At 40.4% G+C, this 20,673-nt stretch overlaps 1 protein-coding gene across 4 annotated transcripts in view; it reads left to right on the forward strand.

Moving 5' to 3' along the window:
* The window catches only part of RAPGEF6 (Rap guanine nucleotide exchange factor 6), a 137,475-nt gene that overhangs the window by 87,090 nt on the left and 29,712 nt on the right, over nucleotides 1–20,673 (forward strand). For all 4 annotated transcript variants that reach the window (XM_075715304.1, XM_075715301.1, XM_075715305.1 and 1 more), the window contains 12 exons: nucleotides 2,309–2,492; nucleotides 3,330–3,466; nucleotides 4,395–4,553; nucleotides 5,098–5,250; nucleotides 5,775–5,939; nucleotides 8,635–8,742; nucleotides 9,098–9,301; nucleotides 10,038–10,146; nucleotides 12,429–12,672; nucleotides 13,000–13,157; nucleotides 17,290–17,530; nucleotides 18,659–19,042. In XM_075715304.1, coding sequence (XP_075571419.1) covers nucleotides 2,309–2,492; nucleotides 3,330–3,466; nucleotides 4,395–4,553; nucleotides 5,098–5,250; nucleotides 5,775–5,939; nucleotides 8,635–8,742; nucleotides 9,098–9,301; nucleotides 10,038–10,146; nucleotides 12,429–12,672; nucleotides 13,000–13,157; nucleotides 17,290–17,530; nucleotides 18,659–19,042 — 2,246 coding nt within the window. The remainder of the gene's footprint in view (nucleotides 1–2,308; nucleotides 2,493–3,329; nucleotides 3,467–4,394; nucleotides 4,554–5,097; nucleotides 5,251–5,774; nucleotides 5,940–8,634; nucleotides 8,743–9,097; nucleotides 9,302–10,037; nucleotides 10,147–12,428; nucleotides 12,673–12,999; nucleotides 13,158–17,289; nucleotides 17,531–18,658; nucleotides 19,043–20,673) is intronic.

A 20,673-nucleotide genomic window follows, 5' to 3' on the forward strand; every position in this document is an offset into this window, starting at 1 on the left:
AGCCAGTAAAGTGATGTAATGTAAACCAGATTTAACCCTATATATATAGTTACCCTCCTCTGAAAGAAATGTCTCTGTTAATAAATAAGGCTTAAATGATTTAGGTTTGCTGGCTAATTATTAAAATGAGGACAAGCTCAAAGGTCCAAGGTTAGATCTAAGCCCCAGTATTTTTCTGTCTAATGAAAGAAGGAAATGCTGCTCATCTGTCAAAGCGCTGGGGCCCGCGTTAGCTGATCAACATGGAGCGTGTAGGAAGATGGAGGCAGTGCAGTCTGCTGTGATTAAATCGCTTAAAATGAGTGTTGTTTTTTATGAGGCAAGGAAGGCAGGAGACCAGCCTGGCTGAGGAAGGACCTCCTGGTCAAGCTAAAGCGCAAGAAGGCAACGCATACAGCGGAACCGGGCATGTGTATCCTGGGAGGAGTACAGGGATACTGCCCACACGTCTGGGGTTGGCATCGGGAAACATAAGGCACAGTTGGAGCTGGATTTGGCAAGGGATGTGAAGCATAACAAAAGGGCTTCTACAGGTACATTGGTCAGAAAAGGAAGATTAAAGAAGATGTAATCCCCTTCTCCCCGTAAATAAGACAGGTGCACTGGTGACATGGAGAAGCCTGAGGTACTCGACAGGTTTTTTTGCCTCAGTTTTTGCTGGTAGTCATTCTTCCCACATCTCTCAAGTCGCAGGGACTGGGGGAACAAAGCTCTTCCCGTGGTAAGAGAAGACCAGGTTGGACACTGCCTGAGGAACCTGAACATACGCAAGCCCATGGAACCCAGTGAGATGCACCCCAGGGTGCTGAGGGAGTTGGCTGATGTAGTTGCGAAGGCACGCTCCGTCTTGGGAAGTCATGGCAGTGAGGTGAAGTCCTGACTGGAGAAAAGGGCTGAGGCTCTGGGGAGGCCTTACTGCAGTCTTTCAGTGCTTCAGGGGGGCTTAGAAAAAAGACTTTTTACCAGGGCCTGTAGGGACAGGACGGGGGCAATGGTTTTAAACTGAAAAAGGGTAGATTTAGCTTGGATATAAGGAAGAAATGTTTTATGATGAGGGTGCTGAGATACTGGAACAGGTTGCCCAGAGAAGTTGAGGCTGCCCCATCGCTGGAAGTGTTCAAAGTCAGGTTGGACAGGACTCTGTCCTTTATTTTGGAGGTTTTGTGAACGTGCAAAGTATATGATGCATTAGTTTGTCATCGGTGTGTTTTGTAAAATCTCAAGGATTTATTTTAAAGTGAAAGTGCATATTATAAATGTGTTCACTTAAAAAAAATAAACTCCATTTGCGAGTCTGTATATAATTGCCTTATACTTCTCAGTGACACATCTTGTTGTTCAGATTTTTGAATTTGAACAGAAAAATGATTTGCATGCTGCCTTAAGCTAAAAAAAAAAGTGATTGAGCAACTACTCTGTGGAAACTGGAAATTGAAAATTTGAAACTACTTTTTTTTTTTTTTTCCCCCCCTTCCATCTGTTTGGAGAGTTATTTTCATGGAATTACATCATTTAAACTTTACATAAGGAATTATTGCAAATGATTCCTATGTGATTCTGCTTTTTGTTGCCAGCATTGCATTCTCTTTCACCGTTGCTTCATGTCTCAGCTCAGTGTGATGTCTCTATTGCCATCTATTGATGACAGTAGAAATGTGTCTACAGGCATCGTGTAACCAGTGGTGTTACTGAATTATATTATTATTTCATTAATAATACAGACTCTCGAATTGTGAAAAAACACTTTGTTTACATGAATTCGCAAGAAAGAGTAAATGCTATAAAATGAGAATCAGGCAGTAGAGGAAAAGAGTAGTCATCCTTATCTCCCCCCCCACCTGGCATACTTACTCAGTGCCAGGATTAAAATCCATGTTATAATACCAAAATTTAAAATGTGATCAAATCCCTTTCATTTTAGCCACGCAGTCTGCTTTATTTTTTCCTGTGTCACATGGTTAATATTGATGGGTTTATCTTGCCTGTAGCTCATTGAGGGTGGGGAGGGATATACATAATGACAGAGAACAAATGTCCCAGTATGTTAATTTTGTTTTCAGAACTCATGATCATAATTCCTGTAGCATGCTGTTGCTTTATGCCAATGGTACATATTTGTACCATCCTGTAACTGTAGATTTCAGTGTAACATGTTTTTTTTCAGTGTTCAGAAAGGGAGCTGTTACAATTTCTGGTTTGAATTGTTAGTCACGGAATTTCTTTTGTTTTATTAGCTACCTAAGATAAGACCATAAAGCTTTAAACTGAAGACATTGAACTCTTTGTCTGATGGATGTTTTCTTTGTAGGCTACAGAAAGTGAGATGGGAGACGTTGATTTAACGGGTCTTCCAGAAGCACCTGTAGACTCTGAAGATGAAGAAGAAGAAGAGGATGAAGATATTGACAGGACTTCAGATCCGCTTCTAGGGCGAGATGTTGTACGAGAGTGCCTTGAGAAAGAGCCTGCAGATAAAACTGATGATGATATTGGTGAGGAGGGGAAAAAAAAATCTTTATGTAGAACTGTCATATAACACCTGTAAGAGAAGCATATCTGAAAACTGGTTAATGAGTTAATGTTAAATGTATATTCTCATAATTATGAAATTATGCCTTCCAGAGATCAGTGTGCTCTAATGATACTGTTAATTGAATGATTTCTCCTCTTACTATCTGAGAGAGTATTTGTTCTGAGAAAGTAAGTATTTTTAAAAACAGTCTCTGAGGCGCTTAAAATGTTAAGTATTACAGTCATTGTATGTATTGATACAAGAGAGGGATAGGTAGCAAGGTAATTGTGACTGCCTGAAACTGGTGAATTAGTTATTAAATGTCAAAGAGGGTATACTATTACTGCAGTATAGATTTACATAATTGTAAGCTGGAAAACATTTAAGAGTAAAATAATTTACTGCAGTGTTTAACTAGAAATTTGCATTAGTTTAATAGTAAAATTTGCGTTATGCTGTATGCTTCAGATTACTTCTCTAAACACTGGAAAGTCATTTCATGCTCCTATCAAGCTTATAATTACTGCACCGTAAGGGTATTTTTAATTTTTCTGAATGCTTGAAGCTGAAGTGCTTTTACACTCTGGCCAGACTGCTGCCGTAAGAGTCAATCAGAACACGATCAAGACTGTAGAGCCGAGTTCCGGTTGTTGATGACAAAATGCTTACTGGGCTCATTTAGCCAGAGGCACTAATGGGGAGTGTAACACTGCTGAGCAATTTTTCCATGAATTTAACTGAGATTTAATATACCTGTGGAGGGTAAGGTATCTAAGGAACCCCTGGGCTTCATACCAATGTTTCCTTTGTCTAACAGAGCAATTATTGGAATTTATGCACCAACTCCCTGCCTTTGCAAACATGACTATGTCTGTGAGAAGAGAACTTTGCTCAGTGATGATATTTGAAGTAGTAGAGCAAGCAGGAGCCATCATACTTGAAGACGGCCAAGAAGTAAGTTACTGCTTACAACACAATTTGAGTGCTATAGGCAGTAGGTTAACAAGGGCATCTGGGCGCGAAGGGCTGGAAAAATCTGTTTCCCATCTCTCCCGCACCTGAAAGTTAGAGAATTCTCTCGCCGTGACCCATGTCCAAAATCTCCAAACCTTAGCCCATCCCTTTGGGAGATTCTGCCTGTGTATTAGTAACTTGTTCAAGACTTCAACGTGGCAGAGTATAGACAGGTAAGTGCTAACATCTGGAGGAGTTTCTTTCAAAGATTATTTGTGGCATAGAGAATGCATCATTTCCATTGGTAAAATAACTCTCTTCTTCTAACGTCATTTTTTAAAATACTAACATGGAGTTAGTATTGCCCAACAATGTAGGTATTATAACATAAATGTCTAAATTAGGAGCAGTTTCCATACATACTCAGTGGGAGGAGACAGATGTTCAAATTAGTCAGTGGTCAGGCTCCCAACGTAGGTGCCCTGAATCACTATTTTGAACTCTCTGTCAATATGAAGACGTCTGGAATGGCCGTAGCTGGTCAGCCCTCCGAGAGGGCTAGGTAGACTCTTGTCTCTGGTAGTGACCAAATGGGTACCCAGGGGAAGAGTGTTCATTCTCACTAAACGGTATAAATATATTGTAGCAATTAGCCCACTGATTTAAAAAAGCAATCTATTCATCAGCATTCCTCCCTACTGGATTAGTTCTGAAATGAATGAAAAATGCTGAAAAGCATTCTTGTTTCAGTCATCTTTATTGCTTGCCTTACAGTACACGTTTTTAGTGAATTAAATGTTGCAAAACTGTTGTGACAACAAACTGGAGACTGCAAGAATAAGCCTTTCTGAGCTGAGAGCATTGGAACAGCTTATAAAAGTTGTTGAATTAACTTCACTTTTTAAAATTTGTTTTTTACTTTGTCTAGCTCGATTCTTGGTATGTTATTTTAAATGGCACAGTGGAAATCAGCTATCCTGATGGGAAGAGTGAGAGTCTCTGTATGGGAAATAGTTTTGGGATTACTCCCTCTCTGGACAAACAGTACATGAATGGAGTGGTCAGAACCAAAGTAGATGATTGTCAGGTAAGATTACAATTCTATACAACTGCCTTGTATTTTTAAGCATCTAATAAAAGAAAACAGACTACTTTCATCTTAAGGCATGATCTTTATTCCAGGAGTAGAAAAAAGGATGTTGGTATTTTATGGGTCAGGGGCTCGGCTGATGTTGCATTAATTGTACATGCTTTAGTAGCTCGGATTTATTTCACGCTGCTGTTGTGTGAGAAACAGGAAGTTCTGCTTTGGGCTGAAATGTAAGCTTAGTCCACCCCAGTCATGCTGTGTACGTGATTGACACGCAGTAAGAACAGATAAAATAGAAAATAGCCATTTCCACTTCGCAGAGGCTTTGTCCTCTATAGGTTTAGCCCATTCCGCCAACCTTTCGGAGATGTAAGAAGGTGACCAGTTCTATTTGTCTTCTAACTTTCTCGTGTAGTTGGGCAGAACACAGTAGGGTTGGTATCAAACGCTGTGCTATTGTGGTTGTGTTGAAGCAGCCCAGAGGGGGGGATACCTTCATGTTTTGGAGATGTATTAACAATCCCGTGTCGTTTGGGGGCAGTTTGTGTGTATAGCCCAGCAAGACTACTGGAGGATTCTGAACCACGTGGAAAAAAACACTCATAAAGTGGAGGAAGAAGGAGAAATTGTTATGGTAAAGGAGCACAGGGAGCTGGATCGCAGTGGAACCAGAAAAGGACACATAGTTATCAAGGTGAGTTTCTTTCTAGGCTTCCCATTGATCTATTAAACTTTATCTGTTAGTAAATAAATACAATTCTGATTTGATTCTAGAGCACATACTCAGTTTTTTCTGTCTCAGCTCAAAAAAATTGATTGGAAGGCATTTATATGACTTTACAAAGTTATTTCCATCTCCCTTTTAATAAAGTTAGACCTCTTCGGCACACATATTGAGTTTTGTATTGGGAGCACCCTTTGTGCATCTTTATGTATTGACCTGTTTTTTGTAATCCGGAGGAGGAACTTAAACTGTTTATTAAAAATAAAATTAAGGGCAGTTACTAATTGTTTTAACCAGGTATTACCTATGCAAAACTTTTGGGCTGAGAGAATCATGAAGATTTGATTTAAACACGTTAGTGTGTTTTGTCCTGAGTTTGCCATAACTGAAATTTGAAAAGGGAGTATACTGTTCGCATGGTTTTATGTTAAGATACTCTTTAGAGAGAGGTAGCGATGAGAGGTATCAGTTAGTTTTTGCATTTAATTTTCAAGGCAACACCCGAGCGGCTCATCATGCACTTAATAGAAGAACATTCTATTGTGGATCCAACCTACATCGAAGATTTCCTTTTAACGTACAGAACGTTTCTAACAAGCCCCCTGGAAGTTGGAAATAAACTCTTGGAGTGGTTCACAGTGGACAGCCTCAGGGATAAGGTTGGTTGGAGTCTAAGAGATTAGTATTTCTCATGTAAATGTCTCCAAATTGATTCCTTTTTGTGTTGATAAACTAGGATTATGCTCCAGCTTTTTATATGAACTATTTTAAAGCAAAGTGTTTTTCACTAGTATCAAGAAAGGATTCTCCGGTGTGTTGTATGTCTATAGTCTACTAACCTAAATTAGGTATGACACTGCTGCTCTTCTGCAGAATGATAAATACTGTTTTCTATTTAATTTAAAGATGTAAATGCCAGTCTCTGAAATCCTTTTTCACCAGAAATGCAGGGAAGTTGTGTTCATGAGCTCTTGGACATACCATCTTTCTTTTCACAAGAGAACTGTGCTTCTCTGTCTTGTTTTCTACTGTAGAGCTTGTTCGGTGTATTGAGCACTTTTTGTTTGAGCAGCTTATTACAAACTCTGTACTTAAACTAAACTCTGCTCAGGACAGGTGCAGTTGATAAAAATGCTTCCATAAACAGAACGACGTTCAACTGTATGTAACTGTACACACATACACGTGAAAAATGTTCATAGTCTGGAACTTGTATCCATGTCCAATTCTTCGGAAATTGTGGCAGTAAAATTCTTAGCCAGCAGTTTTATATGTTCTAGCTTTGAGCTGAAGGAAACCCAACAGACTATCAAAAAGCTGCATTTTTTTTGCGTAGGAAATTGTCTAGGGTCTTTTGCTGTGGTTACTGCTTCTCTTCTTACCTTTTTCCATGCTGTTCATTTTGGCAACTACTCTTTTTTTTAAGAAAAGGAAAGTAAAAGAAAACAGTCTTAGCAAATGAGAGGAAATTGTTTATTTTTAGAAGAGAAACTGCTATAGATTAACCTTTTTTTATAACATGGATGGATAAAATAGTTGTCAGACTGATTTTATCATGAATGGTAGGATGAGAGGAAATGGCCTTGAGTTGCATCAGGGGAGGTTTAGATTGGATGTTAGGAAAAATTTCTTCATAGAAAGGGTAGGCAAGCATTGGAACAGGCTGCCCAGAGAGGTGGGGGAGTCCCCATCCCTGGAGGGGTTAAAAAACCGGGCAGAGGTGGCACTTTGGGACACGGTTTAGTGGGCATGGGGGTGTTGGGTTGATCATAGAATCATAGAATCATCTAGGTTGGAAAAGACCTTTAAGATCATCCAGTCCAACCATTAACCTACACTACCAAGCCCACTCTAGACTAATCAAGGGTAGACCAGACTAAACCATATCCCGAAGTGCCACATCTACCCGTTTTTTAAACGCCTCCAGGGATGGTGACTCCACCACCTCTCTGGGCAGCCTGTTCCAATGCCTGACCACCCTTTCCGTAAAGAAATTTTTCCTAATTTCCAGTCTAAACCTCCCCTGGCGCAGCTTAAGCCCATTTCCTCTTGTCCTATCGCTAGCTACTTGGGAGAAGAGACCAACACCCACCTCACTACAACCTCCTTTCAGGTAGTTGTAGAGAGCGATAAGGTCTCCCCTCAGCCTCCTCTTTTCCAGGCTAAACAACCCCAGTTCCCTCAGCCGCTCCTCATAAGACTTGTTCTCCAGACCCTTCACCAGCTTCGTTGCCCGCCTCTGAACACGCTCCAGCACCCCAATGTCTTTCTTGTAGTGAGGGGCCCAAAACTGGACACAGTATTCCAGGTGCGGCCTCACCAGCGCCGAGCACAGGGGGACAATCACCTCCCTGCTCCTGCTGGCCACAGCATTCCTGACACAAGCCAGGATGCTGTTGGCCTTCTTGGCCACCTGGGCACACTGCTGGCTCATGTTCAGCCGGCTATCTACTAACACCCCCAGGTCCTTTTCGGCCAGGCAGCTTTCCAGCCACTCCTCCCCAAGCCTGTAGCGTTGCATGGGGTTGTTGTGACCGAAGTGCAGGACCCGGCACTTGGCCTTGTTGAACCTCATACAGTTGGCCACGGCCCATCGATCCAGTCTGTCCAGGTCCCTCTGCAGGGCCATCCTACCCTCGAGCAGATCGACACTCCCACCCAATTTGGTGTCGTCTGCAAACTTACTGAGGGTGCACTCGATCCCCTGATGGTTGGACTGATGATCTTAGAGGCCCTTTCCAACCTTAGAGATTCCTAGTTTTACTTTCATTAAAAAATAATCCAGCCAGCAAGCCAGGAAACATGAAATGAATTATGACTCTCCCCTTAATTGGTTTAATGTGGACTTGGTAGTGTCGGGATAATGGTTGGACTGGATGATCTTAAAGGTCTTTTCCAACCTGAATGATTTGATGATTCTGTAACTCTAGTGCGTACAAAAGCAACCTGAAGATTTAACTGAAAGGTCTTAAAAGAGAGCTTTTTATTATCACAACATACTTCCTATAACTTTCTCTAAGGAGATCATTAGTATGCTTTAAAAAGATAAATTTTATAAATAGCATAAGGAAGAGTTAGCTGAAGATGGATTTGTGCACCAGTAAGTACCGGGTGATATAGCCAGTTAGGTACAAAAATGTTTGGGTTTTTATTTTTCATTAGTTTCCAGAAATAAAGGAAAAGAGAAGATGATTTCAAGTGTAAATGTCTTCTGCTTCTATTTAACAGGTGCAGTAGTCTGTCGTATGTTATTCTGCCATGTCCTCGTATTCTTCTTTGATTATTGATTAAAGCCTATAGGAGAAGAATCATAGGTACCTTTATAAATACGTTTTTTTTTTTTTTTCCCCACAGGTTACCAGAGTGGTCTTACTGTGGGTAAACAATCATTTTAATGACTTTGAAGGAGATCCTGCTATGACACGATTCCTGGAAGAATTTGAAAAGAACTTGGAAGATACGGTAGGAACAAAGAAGAAAGATTGTCATACTTTCTAGTGTTACATACTTTCATTTTCCAGTGTGTTACCAGTGGCTAACACGTAGTTTAAAAGTCTTAACAGTCAGTAAATGGCTTTTAACGTAGACATATTTGTTGTTAAACATATATTTAGATGTAAAGCCCATATAAAATAGTACATATGACACTCATTTATGTGTTTTTGCATTACTGCAAAAGAGGACAAGGTTTATTTAGTAAGACTTGGATACCTGGCATCATAAGTCCTTTTTCTGGCACTTGGGTTTTTTTCACAACTGTTTTTCCATTTCTAGGAAAAGGAACATTGCATTCCATTTTGTGTCTTCTGTGTTACAGAAAATGAAAGGACACCTCAGATTGTTGAATATTGCCTGTGCTGCCAAAGCAAAATGGAGACAAATTACCCTGCAAAAACCTTCTAGAGATTCACCACTCTTTTTCAGTCTCCTTGGAGGAAGCGACAAGGGATTCGGTATTTTTGTAGAGACTGTGGAAATGGGCAGTAAAGCAGCAGAAGCTGGACTCAAGCGTGGTGATCAGGTAAAAAGAATAAAGTTAACTTAAAATATCCACCTCTTATTTTATTTAAAAAAATTCTGGTTCAACCACTGTAGTGTTCCCAACAAAAAGAATACTCTGTTTATTACAAGCGAACAACTGGTTAGTATTCTATTGTGAACACACAGTTCAGCTTCAGTTTCCACGTGGTAAATGGGTTTCTATTAAATAGTTTTCAAAATATTTAAAATATTTAAATATTTCAAAAACAGAATGGGAAAAGAAACCAAATTGTGGTTATTCTAGGAAACTTTCTGATCGGAGATACGGTTGAGTTGAAGCTATCACATTGTTGTGTTGGATTGATTCCCACCTAGTGTAAACCATCCCAGTTTACTGAGGCTGGTGGAGCAACGACAGTTCACACCAGGTGAAGATCTGGCCTTTGATGTCGTATCAGTTCTATGGTTCATGATCCACCGTTTTTTATTCGGGTGCAGTTCCTAATTGCAAGAATGTCATGTTATCACAGAAAATAAATTTGGTTAAAGCATTTGTCAGGAAGAAATGGAGGTCCTGGCTTGTTTACAGGATATAACTTCAGTGACATGATGAAAATAGTTATTTCACAAGGAATGTTTTCATTCTGCAACTGCTGTGGAGATGATATGATAACTTCTGGAAAGTTCTTACTGTGCCTGTGTTGTCACCTTTGTATTTGTAACTCCGTTGTAAACAGTTGTTCTCCTAATAGTTCAATTTTTATTTCTTCTTAAAGATAATGGAAGTAAATGGACAGAATTTTGAGAACATTACCTTTGTAAAAGCTCTGGAAATCTTAAGGAACAACACTCATCTCTCCATTACTGTAAAAACAAACATTTTTGGTGAGTAGACTTTATAGATGATGTATTTTTGTGTATCTGAAGAAAAACTCCGGTCTTTCTGGCTTTAGAAGTGCAATAAGTTTCCACCTTTTCTTTTTTTTTTTTTCCCCCTAAGTTGCTCTAGGAGTGAAAAGTTGTGCGGAGGTCCCCTTGTTGTGCCTCCATTTGCTCAGATAAGTCCTTGTGTGCCAAGGGCTGCATGTTGAGTGGCACAAAGCCAGCATAGCCAGCTCTTTACTCCCTGAGAAATCCTCAAATGACTGTTTAAGCGGCTTTAGTGTCCCTTCATGCGATATGGCTGAAACAGAGCCAAGGGATCTGGGCCAAAATATTTTTGCCAAGAAACAGCAAAAATGTAAAACTGGGCTTCCATAAAACTTTTTACAATGGCTGTAAGAATGATAGGATAAATTGCTTTTACATCTAAAATGGAAAAGGGGTTATAAAAAGCGGCATGACATCTAAATGTTGGCTTTTAATTGTCAATGTGAATATAAACACATAAATACCTCTTTAAAATCTCAGTCAAACCATCTGTTCTTTTTCCATAATCCTGTTCAGGCAACAGAATAACCATAGCTACAGAAAGAAGGAGGCTGTGCACAGGATAGCTCCTTCCTCTGCAGTTGTATCTGAGACCAGAAGGTTTCCTTTTCTTATTTTCCTCCTCCAGTTAGCTGCCCTTGTTCACTATTGATTTTCTTTCCGATGATTATTTTCTGTTTATCACTGTGCAGGTAAAAAAATTTCAAGATCCTAGCAGTTGCTTTATTAGCATGGTAGGAAAACTATGATATAGTTGCCATCACGGAAACACGGTGGGATGGCTTGCACAGCTGGAGTGCTGCAGTGGATGGCTGTACGCTCTTCAGAAGGGATGGGCAAGAGCTGGGGCCAGGTCTGTTTAGTATCTTTATCAATGATCTGGACGAGGGGATCGAGCGCACCCTCACTAAGTTTGCAGACAACACCAAGTTGGGCAGAAGCGTTGATCTGCCGCAGGGTAGGAAGGCTCTACAGAGGGATCTGGACAGGCTAAACGACTCTGTGAGTCTGTAATTCCAAAAAAGCATGAAACAACCGTGGTGACCGGTGGTCCAGACGAACGTGAAATGACGTAAAGCATAACTGTAACTGAGGCAGTGATAGATTGTTCGTTTGTATTATAAATGTAAGCGACATACATTTACGAGTGGATTCTAACCTCTTCTCTTCCTGCTAGCCAATATAATTTCAGGGTGATGTCCCTGATACATTTTAATGAATTCATGTCTTGAAGCATTTTCTCAACAGTGATACTTATTATCTTGTCTTTCTCATTGAGTGCTAAGTGCCTGGTGCTGACAATGAGCAATTCTTATGTTTGAATCTATGCTGTGAAGGCTTGTAGCCTTAAATTTTGTTACCTAATTAGAAATAGGCGATTTGGCTGGGAGTTTTTATACAGAAAGTCCTGGCTGTCTTGCTCATACGGACAATCTGAGAAATGCGCTCTGTACAGTTCTTCATTTTCCCACTATCATCATGTTTTCGACAGAAAATACTGAATTTCTGACTTGAGTGATTTAAAAAGATATAAAAAAATTTTAAAAAGATATTTAAGAAAAAATAATCTGTATTGATAAACCAATTTGAACAATCTCTTTTCACCTTTTATATGTGGGAAGAAACACAAAGAACATGAATACTATCTTTTCCACGGAATTATATCTTTGGGAATGTCAATGTTGGTAACAGTCTGGCTTAGTTTGATAAATGCAATAGGAAATTGCAGCTTCTGTTCAGTAGTATTACTAAAAGCCAACAAAGGCAGTTTTGGAAAATACCAGTATGTCTTGCAGTTATTCTTGAGGAAGCATCTGCACTCCGTTACCTAAAAGATGCAGACAAAAAAGTCAATAAATACATAGAGCTGATTGCCGTGAATGCAGTGATGCCTTGTTACCTGGCCGGTAACGGTAGACTAGGTCAGTTCAATTTGCTGTGATATGTGCTAATTTCAAAAGTAGTTAGGAGAACTCTGCTATGCAGAATGTTTGATCGTTTTTATTCAGCGTTTAGGGGTTACTCTTTCTGCAGTGGTAATGAAAAGCAAAACTTAAATGGGAAAAGACCTGCACTCTTAGAATCAAAAGTAAAATGCAGTGTATTGCCTGGTTTGTAATTCTTCGGTTCACTTTTTCTGCAGGGGTGTGGGAAGCAAAATGTTTGAGGGGAAAGAATTCACTGTGAAGCTTTAAGTGTGCAAAGGCAAATCACAATGATTGTATCTTCTCTTACAGTGTTTAAGGAGCTGCTCTGCAGGATAGGACAGGAGAAGAATGGAATTCCACATATTCCAAAAATTGCAGAAAAGAAAAACAACCGTTATTCCATCCCTGATATGCCTGGAGATGTGGAACAGATGTTTCCCCGTGAAAAAGGAAACAAGAAAATGAAAGCAAACACTGTATCTGGTGGGAGAAACAGAATCAGGAAAATTTTAGACAAGACCCGATTCAGCATCTTGCCTCCAAAGCTGTTCAGGTTTGTCAGGCTCTTCTGCTCAGAAAGTAATTGTTCCTTAGTAAGTTGTGATATTTTAGTTGCTTAGTATCTCCTGTCGTTACGTCCATGTTGCTTATGTTTTTAAAACAATGCAGCAAATCTGACCCATAGATGCAGAACAAGACCAAAATGTTTTTCTCTCCCAGTGAACACTTTCAAATATAATTTACCTCCGTTCTTGTTTCGAAAGCCTGTCTACAACGTGTAATTAAAACATCTGAGTGCCATTATTTTTCTTACTTCCATTCATCCCGAGGTGAATAGAAGGAGCTTAATGCACGTAACTGAAACAAAATTGTGTTGCAGCGATGGTAGCGTGAGCCAGTCGCAGGACGACAGCATTGTGGGGACGCGGCAGTGCAGGCACAGCCTGGCCATCATGCCCATTCCGGGAACGCTCTCGTCCAGTAGCCCTGACCTGTTGCAGCCTACAACGAGCATTCTGGATTTCTCTAATCCCTCAGGTAAAACACCAGCATTAGCTTGACTTACAGGATGATTACAAGGCAGCTGGTTCAGGGGGAAAATGACATTTCTCCCAGCATCAGACATGCCAAGTGCAGTTACCTGTTTGTCCTGTGGCCCTAACAGGTCCCAACTTGGGGATTCGCTGAAAATCCAGGCTGCCTGAACCTCTCTTGCCTCCTCTTTTGTAACGTGACACTTAGCTTGTTTTTACAAAGAAATGCCACCTCTGAGAGTCTTTGATTTACTGGAGTTTACCAGAGCTCTGCTGGAAGCAGATTATCCTTGTCTGCACCCTTCTCTTTGTCATCTCTTCCCGTATGCCAGTACTCCCGGTGACTTTGACCTGTCCAGCCACCATCTTTGAATATATATTTCCAGCAGTATTCTGGATAGAGCAGGGCTGCCATGGTACCGACACAGTGGTATTAACGTGTAGTGTTTTACGAACGTTACGTATATTCAACTGTACGTCTGAAAAACTGAGAAATGTTTTGAGATTCAGAGTCTATGCTTTCACTGCTGTTACTGTAGGGATACAGTTTATGGGGTGGCTGCAGATGTTTGTTGTTACATGCAGCTGCCTGTAAACACCTCAAGTCAGAATCTTGTTTCCCCATCTCAAGTGTAAGTTCTGTGCATAATTACATATTCTGTGCAGTGCCTTGCGGCTATGGCTTAAGTTTATGTAAACTTGCAGATTTCCCCTTTGAAAGGGATGTACGCAGATATATCCTATCAAGTGCATGAACACGCATAGCCAATAAGTTCCCTTTTTGCTGCAAATCCAGGTTCTTGCTGTCTGCATGAGAGCTACACGCGTGTCCTCTAAGAATCTTCATTTAATACTGTACAAGTTACTGCATAATATGAAATGCTGATAACTGGTCCTTCTTACCTTTATTTTGTTTACTATAACAAATATGCTGTCATTCTTGAATGGCAGAGAAAAGCAAAATATTTCTGACAGCGTACTACATGCACTTGATAAGTTTTGTAAACATCTAAATCTTGATTTGGTGTTGACACAGTTTTTTTTTTCTTTTCTTTTTTTCCTGCCTGCAGCTGTTGGGTTTTACTGTAAGTATCCTGATGTATAGCATCCTCTAGACCTTAATATTGCATGGCTTGCCTGTTAACCTAAACACTTTCATACGTTGCATTGACATAGTTGTTACTGTTAGGGCATTAGATAGGCCTGTGCCCTGTAATCTTCCCTTCAATAAAACAAATCCACAGACTCTGTTTAGGGGCACGGTGCTGTACTGAGGCCGAGAGCTGCAGTTTAGCCCCATTTCTGCCACCGACACCGAACGATCTTTGGCAAGTAACTTTGCTTCTCTGTGACCTTGCTTTAAAGGAATGAAGCTGCTTACATCCCTTTTATAGAAGCTGAAGTTTTAGATGATAACGTAGTTTGAGATGCAGTTTGTTCTTCTGTTGGCCTCTGTATGACTCAAATTGTGTGCATGCAAACTTGGAATGTGTTTTATATTGTCAACACAAGCTGAGTAATGCATAAGAAAAGATTTTTTTGTTAATGTTTACCTGCTTAAAAGCAAAGACTGTGAAGACAGACATGTGCTTCTAATATAAGTTTCTCTCACCTGCCACAAATTACACTAAGTTTTGGTTGCATGGTGATTCTTTTTTTTTTTTCCTCTTTTTCTTTTTTTGCACCCCCAAATTACATTTCAGTTTTTGGTTTCGTACCTTGAGTGTATTCTGATTTTTAGGTATGTTGATACAAAGGTGTAGATGTTTGCCTCTTCTGTTGATTTTATAACAATTTTTATGAATGCAGGCATTTCCCAAATAATTCAATGTATCATTTTCACCACTTTTACTCTGAAATAAGTACATAATATTTGGTTTTTGCTTTTATTGCCCCCATTCATGTATGTGTGGAGCTTTTCAAATTCAACTAGTCCCCTAGTATTAATGGGACTATTCTAGTAATGTGATAGTCATAATAATGGAACTGTTAGTAGAACTAGTTTTCAATCAGATTTTTTTTTTTTAACACCCTGTTTCCTCCCATCTTCCAATTTATTTATGGCTGATGTTGAGGCTTTCTTTTCTCCGATAGGTGGAAACTTTTGATGATGCATCGTAAATTACCTGCTTATTTTTTGCCCCGAAATTCCTGCTACTTGCCCCCTATAACACCATTGAGTTCTGAGGCAAGAAAAAGTAACCCCAAGGTCACTGTCCCATTGAAAGAGATCTTCCTTTCTTCCTTAAGCAGTGGATTTTGAGAGAGAAAAATTAATGTATAGGCGATGGGGTAAGCAGCATGTAGAACTCAGTGCTCAGAGAGCTGCTGCTGGGAGGACCTCGATGCACAGCGCAGCAGGATGATGGCGGGGTTCAGCCCCAGGCAGCAGCTCAGCACCACGCAGCCGCTCGCTGCCCCTGCCCCGTGGGATGGGGAGAGAATCGGAGGAGTGAGAGTGAGAAACACTCCTGGGCTGAGATAAGAACAGTTTAATCATTGAAATAAAGTAAAATAGTAATGATAATAATAACAATATAAGAAAATGATAACAATAATAATATCCAAAGCAAGTGCTGCCCAATGCAATTGCTCACCACCCGCCGACCGATGCCCAGCCAGTTCCCAGCAGCGATCGCTGCTCCCCGGCCAACCCCCCCAGTTTCCATACTGCCCATGACGCCGTATGGTATGGAATGGCCCTTGGGCAGTTGGGATCAACTCTCCTGGCTGTGCCCCCTCCCAGCTCCTTGTGCCCCTGGCAGAGCATGGGAAGCTGCAAAGTCCTTGACTGGCATGAGCAGCACTGAGCAACAACTAAACCATCAGCGTGTGATCAGCATTCTGCTCATCCTAAATCCAAACCACAGCACTGTGCCTGCTACTGGGAAGAAAATTAACTCTATCCCAGCCGAAACCAGGACAGATGATTTGCCTGGCAGACGTGCTGATTCCCCTCGGGCAGAGGGGTGCCTGGTCAGTCCTCTCCGCGGCACTCGCCACCCTGCCCGGCGATCCGGAGGCTCCCCGCGGATGGCAGGTCGCGTACCTCAATCCATGGATTTGGCAGTATGGCTGAGGTTGTTAAAGGCTGGTCAGCTAACAGTGAGAGGAGCGAAGGGCTGTTTTGGAGGCTGTCGCTGTAATAACAGCCCACTGGGAATCCCTGATGCAGGAGTTAATGGCACATCTGCCTCTGGCGTGGGTTTTGAATAGCTGCAGGCTCTGAAGACGTGGCTGAGGGCTCAGCGAGAGCTTCCCACCTTCCCAGGTCTGTGGAAAACTTGTGAAATTTTGGTCTTCAGGGTTTAGGGAGGGGGAAAACCGTGCTTCCCTGTTTTAAATTAGCGTGCGCTCTGACTCTTGATATTTCTTTTTTTCCAATCAGTTTTACTTTGAAAATCAAGCCTTCTGTAATAACTAATGCAGCAAATTATTTCCAGTCATCAAGCTGTAGACTAAACGTGTGTTTCTTTAGATATTTATTTCCTGCTGTAGGCTGCCTCAGATAAAGCTGTTCTCTAATGCATTTATAATACATAAAATGTGCTATGAATAAGCACGCTAGCCAAAGAATTAACTGCTGGCAGCAGCTTAGTTCCTTCGGGGCGAGAGAGGGATTGTAAAAGTTCACAGCTAGTTATGGGAGCAACCAAATCTCTTTTCCTCTTCACGTCCTCCCACTCGCAGCCCGTCCACGCGTGCTCGATGGCTTCCTGTCCCCGGGAAGGGCACCTGGCACGCACCTGGATTCTGGCTCTCGCCAAGTTTGTACAAAAGAGCCAAAGAAGGAATGATGCTGCCGAAGTTTTTGAGACATGCTGGGAAGGACGCTGTACAGCTTAGTAATATATCTAGATGTCTTGTACTTTGATTGTGGTCATGGGATGATAAAGTAATTGAGTTGTGGAAACGCAGAGGACAGTCCTCTTTTTTTTTTTTTTTTTTTTCCCCTTCTCTGAAAGTTGAAGGAAATGACTGAATATTTTAATGAATATTTATCAAGTCCAGCACGGCTTTTTTTTCTTGCTAGCTGCTTTTTGTTTTCTGGCTATCAAATGACACAGTAAACATCCCTTGAAAAGACATAAGGTCAAGTAACTTCATGCATTAAAGGCACTATTCTGTTATTTTAGATATTCCGGATCAAGTAATAAGAGTTTTCAAAGCAGATCAGCAGAGTTGTTACATTATCATCAGCAAAGACACTACAGCAAAAGAGGTTGTGAGTCACGCCGTCCACGAGTTCAACTTGACGGGAGCCCCGGAGACCTACTCGCTCTGCGAAGTGTCCGTCAGCCCCGAGGGAGTCATCAAGCAACGGAGACTCCCAGATCAGTTCTCAAAATTGGCCGACAGGATTCAACTCAATGGACGGTAAATGGGCCCTTGTTGCGATTTCGCTTTGGATTTATTTGCCTTTTAGGGGTGAAACATCCGAAACAAATATTGGGAAGGGATGTTTTGATTAAACTAAATGGATGTCTGTTAGAAGAACAAGCAAGTAAATGTCAGTAACTTACACTTCCCTCTCCTCTTTTCTTCCTTGTTTTACCTTCCTCTTCTGCACCCAAAAAACCCCTCCCCAAATCTACAGCAAGCTTGCCTGAAGACAAGTAAATTCAGCAGATCAGGATAACGTATATAGTGGCTTACACTTAAGAAGAAAAGTTATATTTGTTCCGACGCTTTCCACATGTACTTCAGGATTAAAGCATACAATTAATTTCTTTCTCAGTGATGTCATGTTGCAATGAACTGATACTAACCTGAGATAAATTCTTCCATTTTATGTAAACGGTTATGAATGTTTCTGAAATGTTAAGTGCTTCAGTCTTATCTGATGACCTGATCCATACCAGAAGAAGGTTTATTAAGTAAAAAATTCTTCAGTCTTCTTTGCTAGGCAACAGAGGGAATTTATGAGGAGTAAACTTTTGTATATCTGAAAGTGATCTGCTTGGGACCATGGAAATGAATTTTCCAGATACATTTTCATTTCCTGAATACTATGTGCTTCGTGTAAATACTAATATGCCACACTAAATTTATGTAAGAAAGCACGTTAAATTTGTGTACGAAATGCAGAAATACATTAACAAGAGATTTCTCAGGACTAATGTGTATTTAAAATGTTATTTCACTGCTGAATTTACAAATGGAAAAGTAACTGACCTTTTTCTGAAGGTGAAAGCTACAGCATATTACAGAGTACAGTACAGAAGATATTAGCAAAGAGGCAGATTAAAACAGCTTTTGAAATGTCTTTTTACTTCGGTAATGATGGTGTTTTATACCAGCTAAAGTACAAGGTTACGCTGTCCCTTCTTGCCTCTGTTTTTGCCTCTTATGCTGGGTTGTCAACAGTAACGAGAAAATGCTTGCACGTAAACACCCCTGCGGTGTCGGTAATGTCCGCGTTGATTGGTACAGTTCAATGTCTTTGTGTTCATAAACCCTCTAAGAGCATCTCTCATGTTTTATCGTAACTCGATTATTCTTTAGGTATTACCTAAAAAACAATATGGAGACAGAGACCTTATGCTCAGATGAGGATGCTCAAGAGCTACTGAGAGAAAGCCAAATTTCCCTCCTACAGCTGAGCACCATTGAGGTCGCCACTCAGCTTTCCATGAGAGACTTTGAATTATTTCGCAATATTGAGCCTACAGAATACATCGATGACCTTTATAAGCTGGACTCCAAAACAGGAAACGCTCACCTGAAACAGTTTGAGGATGTCATAAACCAAGAGACGTTCTGGGTTGCCATGGAGATTTTAGCAGAGCCCAACCAACTCAAAAGGATGAAGATTATTAAGCATTTCATTAAAATTGCCCTCCACTGTCGAGAATGCAAGAACTTCAATTCCATGTTCGCGGTTATAAGGTAAAACGCTCCCCATTTGTCAGATCTGATTTGTGCTGTCAGAGGCAATTCCGCTAAGCTAAACGGAAAGAAAAGAAATAGGTGTATCCTGCACAGATTACTGATGGTGCCAGGCGGTTTTAAGGGAATTACCAAGCTTGCCAAAAGCCAGAAGTTCAGCCTTACTGCAGCGGTTGATGTGACTCCCTGCTTTAACTGTTACCTAGCAGGGAAAGAGATTTGGACAAAAGCACTGTTTGATGGATGAACTTCAGAAACCTGCCTGAACGTCGCTGTCATTTTCTGTGTTTCTGGCACCAAATTTCTCTTCTTTTTTCAGTCATTGTTACTTTTTCAGTGTGCACTGAGTCATATCTGAAATGATGAGATTACTTTATTTCTTCCTTTCATTGTGAGGACTTCCTCAAATCGGTCTTGTTTTAGTTTAATTTTCCTTTTCATTCTTTCCTGTCATCTGCTTGCTTCTCTATTTTTTTTTTACTTCCTCTTCATTTGCACATTTAGACTTTCTCTTCTGATTTAGACTAGATGCTGCTACTTTAACAGCATGAGTTCAGCATTTTCTTTATTTGCAATTATCTTATACCCAGGTTTTACCTAAAAGGCGCTGTGATTCATCAAAGATCTGGATTCATGCTGTATCCCAGCACTCTCTTTGAAAAGACCATTTTAAAATATTTTCTTCCATGTCTAGCCAGCTTACCAAATGGTATTGGCTTCTGTTTAGTCATACATTAAAGAATTCATGGATTTCCTTAAAGGGTGCTGGGCAACAGTTGGGGCTGTGGCTACTCATTACATGGTGAATACATGTGTGGATACTGAATCTAATTTCTATATTCTGCTGCCTAATTTCTCATGATATATAGTAGGTGAAGAAATGACTCTTCCTGCTTGGCAGTTAAGTCTAATCAGGCCGTGACTGAAGTGGTCTTTGGTCAAAAAAAAAAAAAAAAAGCAAATGAATTAGCTTTTGTTTTACCCTTATTTCCAGAGGAATATGCGTTTTGTTAGCATATGCCACAGGGGTTCTCTTTCTTGCCTTGCATTGCATCTCAATATGATGCCATATGCTTCATGAAATAGGAAGATAACCATCCTAAGGTCGCATGTAAAAGAGGAGCTGTGTGGTGGCATATGTTTGATTTTTCACATGAGAGAAGGCTTTGTTTGTAGTTTGACAATAGCATGGAGAGAAATCCATATTTAAAAAAAAAAAAAACAAACAAAAAACCCAAATAAAAATAAGTTTTTGAAGCTTTCAAAATGAGAAAAAAAATCTTCTTCAATAGGACATTTAGTAATTGTATGATTCTGGATTTGCAAATGAAAGCTGGAGAATATCACTCTCCAGTTCTGCAGCTATGAGGACTTTGCAGTCATTGCAAAATTTCTTGAGGAAAGTTGGTGACAAATTGTGATAGGGAGGATGGATATATCTCATTTTTAAATTTTGGTTTTTTGCATCCAGATAATTATGGATATATTTTTACTTAATGAGAATGAAGGCACAATAGCAAGTTTTAGCATATCTGCCGCTTCTAATTCTCAGTCTGTTGGTGCCCGTTTGCAAATGCTCCAAACATACTCCTCTCAAGTCTTGCCACTTTTGCTTGGGATAAGCTGTGCTC

The sequence above is a fragment of the Pelecanus crispus genome, chromosome 8 (assembly GCF_030463565.1).
Source record: "Pelecanus crispus isolate bPelCri1 chromosome 8, bPelCri1.pri, whole genome shotgun sequence".
In the NCBI taxonomy this organism is placed as follows: Eukaryota; Metazoa; Chordata; class Aves; order Pelecaniformes; family Pelecanidae; genus Pelecanus; species Pelecanus crispus.